Below are 6,360 nucleotides of genomic sequence, written 5' to 3'. Positions count from 1 at the left end.
GGAATAAGGAGTATGACCACAATCCAATCAATCATGTGTCAAATAATTTGTTATTGTTATTATATTAAAATGTTAATATAATAAAGTCCATGATTAAATTTAGGGATTTATCATTGTGATAGTGATCATAATATTGAGAGATAAATCTTTTATAATTTAATCTAAATTGTTCTTTGGTCATAGGATTATTAAAAAGGACATTATAATCTGCAAAGATCAATATATATATAATGGTCTTCATTGGATGGAGATTAAAAGATCTCTTTTATTAAATTATATATATAGATGGTGCATATAGACATATGACCATTGAATTGACTCAATTTGAGAATTTTTAATAGTTATAATTACCACATATTTGTCAATAGAATATTCTCAAGATGAAAAATAGTAATAGAGTTTCCTTTGACTTACGACTGTCATAATAATTAACAATGTATTTATTATACTTTTGATTTCAAATACCTAATACCTTAGAGTGCTAGTTGAATGGATATTGTGTATGATTTAAATACTTTTAGAATTGATGATTAGTCAGTAAAAAATCTATCAACTCTTAGTAAAGAGTTTGAACTCTATGATTATAATGACCGAGATGAATAAAACCTTGGTCAAGGAGATTGAATGAATGAAGAAATGAGTTTGTTAAGTCATTCGCAGTTCATTATAATAATAGTAACAAATTAGAGTTTGACAATTAAACCATACTCTAAGGATTAACTAAAAGCTAAAAAGATGGAAGGAATTATACTTTGTTCTTTTTGGATTTTTTTAGTAAAAATATATTCATTCATACTATCGAGTCGTTAAGAAGTGTTATCTTTAGTTAAAAAAATGGAATGTTACTAGTTGCCAACTTTAATTAGTAAATTTAGTATGACTAATTTACTACTTGCGTAGTGTTGAACCTATGGGGTTACACACTAACGAGTATTTTAATCTTTGCTAAAGAATTATTTAATTATTATTTTGATTTGATCAAATAAATAATTATATTAATTTAAATAGAATATTATTATATTTTTTCTAGCGCTAATTAAGATTATAATAATAATATGATAATTGAGAATATTAAATGAGAATTGAGAATAATTAGTTATTTTATTTCTAAATTTGAATTCTAAATTTGGATAAGATCTTAACTGATTCTGTTTCAAATTGAGTTATAATATGATTTATAAAGTTAAAAGATTCCAGTTTAAAATAACAAGATATGATTTAAATTTGAATTGAGATTTGAAATCAGTAACAAATCTCCTACGGGTGTGGGGACAAGTGCCCCTTTACAATTTGAAATTTTATTGAGTAGTATATAATAATAATATTTATTTGCCCCCACTAAATTATTAAAGTTTACCCCACAATAATTCTTTATTCAACTTTCGACACTTGATAGTCAATTTGAGAATTTCATATTAGATGTCTATTATAATGATCAATTTTTAAATTTAAATAAGGTTGATGTTTTTTCTTAAAAATCGACTTAAAAGAATATTATCTATCCATTTGTATTTCTTCTTTGAAATTAGCTTTAATTTTTCTCATAATAACTATACTAATTGAATGAACTTTTTCAACTATGAATATCATCAAGAGCTAATTGTATGAAAGTTGAGTTTTAAATGATTGTTTAATGAAATATACAAAAACAAAGACATTTTAATTATATTGTCAAGATTTTAAAATATGAAATATAAAAAATTAAATTTTAAGTTATATGTTATTATTTAAATTATTATTTTAGTATTTTAATTTGTAATTAGATATTTTAAAACTTAATCATATTTTACAATAATAAAATATAATTATAACAACAATTATATTATGTATACATAAAATAACGTAAACATGATATTTTTATTATAAAAATTATTATTATTTTATATATATTTCGCTCCGAGTATCAAAATTTTCTATATACGTGACTGGTTATGCCAACGTTTTGAAGAACAAAACATGTCACAACTACTATCACAAAAAAAAAAATCTGTATTCTGTTTCTATAAATTTTGTTCTGTAGCATAGTGGGACCCTAGTTATATATACATGCACCTATTTGAATTGTGACCTCTGATATGGATCACATTGTGTGTGTCCAAATGTCAATTCTCTGATTATGTAACTGCAGTCTAAAATGAGATCCTACTTAATGGAACTCAATTACTCACTTGAAATGTAACAATGCCTGTCATTTCAGGAAGTTCAAGCAGCATATATCAAACTCAAAACAGAGAAAGAAAGACAATATTAAATAGAAAATATTGGGTGAGAAGATCTTGAGAACAAGGGTCACTGAGGCAGCACCATGCTTTCGGAAGTGATAACCATTTTCTTGTGTGGAAATAAATCTCTTTTGATATAGAACTAACACCACTTTCTAATTGTAAAGTTTGTGTATGTAAATGTGTTACTGGGAATTTACCAAGTTGAATTAAAATAGTTTTATATGTATATTTAAATACGTAACGTCACGTCAATAAAAATAACTATTTTTACAATGATCGCGTGAATAGTTACATAAAAGAATAGATGTGATTAGACGAACATATAAATCGTTTTACACTTAGAGAGTAGTGCATCAAAGTTAAACCAATATATTGTATGTCGAGAAAAATAATGAAGCAAAGGAACAATTACTTTGGTAAGTGTTAACAATTTCTTGGTCATTGTTTTGGTCATTGCAACACCAATTTTAACTTGCTTTTTTCTCCCAGCAGAAAGAAATTGTTGCAAAACTGATATCTATTATTAGAATTGATCCGAAAAAAATACATATAAAATATATATTTAAAAAGAAAAGTCTATCATATGAAAATGCGTGGGATTCTCATCTTATAAAACCTATATTAAAAAGGGCATGTGAAACGAGATTTTCATTATGAACTTTATACCTATGATGGAACTATTGGTGAAATTCTAGCAATGAACACATAAATTTGCTAAAACATTCATTTTCACTATTTTTCTTTCATATTCACAAATCACAAACACTAGGGAGATGAGCTCTCTTCATCTGAACTGGTTGTATCTTGCCTTGCATGGTACCTGTTGAGAACTGGTAACGACGCGCTCGCCGCTATCCTGAAGGATCTCGCGGAGTTAATCACAGTTTTGTCCTGCATCTTCCCCACTTCTTTGCAGACCTGGTCCAAAATATTGAGAAAGTCTCTCACAATCATGAAAATTCTAAAAGGATGCGCTTCTTCCTTTGCCATATTCCCATGAAAGTACTCTGTTACTTCTTTCACAAGGAACAAAGCCTTTCTCTCATCAGATTTAATCGTAACGATTTTCGCTTCGGCGACTTTCAGGAAGAGCTTCATTGAGTTGAAGAAATTCCCCTGCATACCCGGCTTTTCATGCTGCAGAACCAATCTCACTTTATCAAGACCCGATTCAAGCTTAGAGACATAACTACTTAAGACTTCTGAGTCCATTCCTGCAGCATTTTTCACGTTTCCAAGGTCTCTACTCAGTCCAGCCACAACCTGCAATCCTTTCTTTCTGAACTCATCATCATTAAATTGAGAATTCATTTCTGCCTGTGCATTTTCGCTGGACGATTCGCCACTTGAACCTTCCGTTCTAATGATTTCTTGGACAACAAAGTGAAGCAATGTGGTCTTTCCATCTGTTCCCTTTATATCTACAAGTTTTAGGAGTGTGTCTAGCTTGAACGCCTTGGCATCGCCACGGTAGGTTCCAACATTCATTCTGTTCCCTGTCCTAAGAACAGCTTCGAGGAGTTTGAGGAACAACCGGCTGTTCTTCAATTCCTCACTCGCTGTCTGAAAAATGCCAACAAAACAAAATGTAACTGAAAGAAGACATTAAAGATAATAATATAAAGCATGTAAGTCATAGATACCTCGAGGGTTTGAAAGGATTTCCTAAGGTAGTTAACTTCTGTGTCAAAATTCGTTCTGTACAACATGGCTTCCACTCTTTTGAAGGCTAATGGTATGTCAAGTACAGTTTTAAGGAATCTCTCTGCAGAGCCTAGTTTTGAAACACCAGCATCATAGCTTTTGAGTTTTATTTCTTCCTCTTTAGTTGGTGCCATCTTTACAAGAGTTTCCAATAGCTCAGCACCCAAACCTTCAGGATTCCCTGTATCATACCAATAATAATAAAATCCAACCATTATGTTTGCAAAGTGCTTTGTTGAGTGGTTGTGGTCTTGTGGATAACCAAATGACTCAAGGTGAAAAATAATAGAAAAAAGATCAAGCAAGACTTAAGATATTCACAACGTTATGCATTTATTACTTATTTAGTAGAGTAATTTAAACTGGAACCTCAAAAAGTTTAATATGATGGCTAAAATGTAGTAGTATATGGTAATCATACATTATATTGAAATTCTTGGTGTCATGACATCTACTATCAAAAGTTGAGACCTGGAGGCTGGAGAACAAAAATTACATGATATAAATTATTTTCTTCTTTTATCATACTTATCTATTATTTATTTCTTTTTTTTTTTTTTACCTTTTTACTTTAGAAGAATTAATTATTAAGTTCTTTTTTTATAATACAAAAAGTTTACTTCATGGAATATGAAAGAATGTTTCACCAATAAATAAGAAATCATTTATCTATGTTCAAAACAAGGGCGCACTGCACTTTTAGAGGCAGCTTGAAAGTCAATATTCAGAAACGAAGGAATCAAAGGGTGTGGAGAATGATTAAGTTGATCATATCATTTTAATATTCGCAAATTCCAACTAACTTTTCATGTGTCATGATGATGTTCTTTCATACTTGATTACGGATGTAATTATGACGATTCTTGTTAAGTTCTTAAGCTATATATGCATTCTGTTCATAAATAATTGACTATGTTCAATTGCATTCTGTTCATAAATAATTGACTATGTTCAATTTGATTTGCCTAAACAGCTTTGCCTCAATTACACGCCGAAGAACAAGGTATAATCATTTGTAGTGTGTGCATATGAACCCGTGAATCAACACTCTCATAAACAAGAAAACAAGGCCAACTACTTTTCTCCCATAAACACAATCATTAGGAATCACCAACTACTAACATAACAAAATTGGATAAAGTCATCTCCTACGTGATGAGATTAACAAGCATGAGTTACGTGAGTTTATCCGCGAATTGCTTCAAGTTTATGGAATTTATCCGAATTTATTTTAGTTTACTCAAATATAAATTAATTAACGATTTAACTCCTTCAGCTATCTATACTCAGTGAACTCAACCATCATCGTTGGTAATCGCTAACTAGTAACTAACATTGTTCAAAAATATTGTTGGTTATCTATATTTTTTTAAAGATAAAAATACATAAAAAAAGCATGATGTATTAAAATACATATTAAGGTTTATAAACATCTATGTATATCTAAAGTTTTTTTTTTAAATAAAAGTATATATAAAAAATTCGTAAATATCAAATTTTTACTAACTTAAACTTTTTAAGTGTACTTTTATTGATGTATTCTTGTTTTAATAAAAAAAACTAAAACATATTATTACTTCGTCGTAAGATTAACTAGTATCTAAAAAAGGAAAAGCAAGTGAGACCAAATATAATAAAGAAAAATATAGGTATACAATAAAAATATTAAATAATATGAATAATTGATATATCTTATATTTAATTTATTAGATGTGCAAATAGTTATTCTAATATTAAGATTTAAGTGAGTAATTTAGAGTAAAATGTGTTTTATTTGAATTGAGTCAATTTTAAAATCTATTGTTTATGTTGTTCAAAAAAATAATTGGTTACTAATCCATGTAATAATGATAAAAAAAAAAAGTGAGAACAAATAAGAAGTGAAAATTACCGTCCAAGAGAGCTTCGGAGACCTCATCTCTAGTAACATTGAGTGCCCTGAGCATTATAGCAATGTTTTGGGACTTCTTGGGATCTAACACTCTGTTCTCCTGTTCAACGGGCGGAATAACTGATTTCCTTGTAACCGTTTCTTTAGGTGCAGAACTGGTGGCACCGCAGCCAAAGAGAGACTCCATCATGCCCTCATTTAATCTAGCAAGGAAAATTAAACAAAACAAAACAGACTTTTATTAGAAGAAGAAGAAAGGAATAATACTGTTATGATTTATTAACTGGAAGCAGTAAAGCACTGCTTATAGTTTCACTTACTGAAACGAACTTGACTTTAACTGGTCCCACACAGTGGCACGTTCAGATGTAGCACGCACTTTATCCCAATGCAGAGCCTTCAGCTTGGGTCTTCCTCCTTCCACGTCATCACCGTCCAACTTCTCAGATGATGCCACGCTCTTCATCTTGTTAAACTCCTCTGAAGCCTTTGCAATGCTCTTTGCAGCGGATGCTGCAACTTGGCTCCGAGACCAACACT

General features: G+C 29.9%; 1 protein-coding gene across 1 annotated transcript in view; it reads right to left on the bottom strand.

The window, feature by feature from the left end:
• Window positions 1-2,822: 2,822 nt before the first annotated feature.
• The window catches only part of LOC107481278 (formin-like protein 6), a 5,026-nt gene continuing 1,488 nt past the window's right edge, over window positions 2,823-6,360 (bottom strand). Inside the window, exons 2-5 of the mRNA XM_016101534.3 lie at window positions 6,141-6,344; window positions 5,821-6,023; window positions 3,869-4,110; window positions 2,823-3,788 (exon numbers count right to left, since the gene is read on the bottom strand). Coding sequence (XP_015957020.1) covers window positions 2,991-3,788; window positions 3,869-4,110; window positions 5,821-6,023; window positions 6,141-6,344 — 1,447 coding nt within the window. The 3' untranslated portion in view covers window positions 2,823-2,990. The remainder of the gene's footprint in view (window positions 3,789-3,868; window positions 4,111-5,820; window positions 6,024-6,140; window positions 6,345-6,360) is intronic.

Source organism: Arachis duranensis, chromosome 1, assembly GCF_000817695.3.
Source record: "Arachis duranensis cultivar V14167 chromosome 1, aradu.V14167.gnm2.J7QH, whole genome shotgun sequence".
NCBI classification, from domain to species: Eukaryota; Viridiplantae; Streptophyta; class Magnoliopsida; order Fabales; family Fabaceae; genus Arachis; species Arachis duranensis.
Note: the sequence above shows the minus strand (reverse complement) of the source record. Positions and strands in the feature narration are given on the sequence as shown.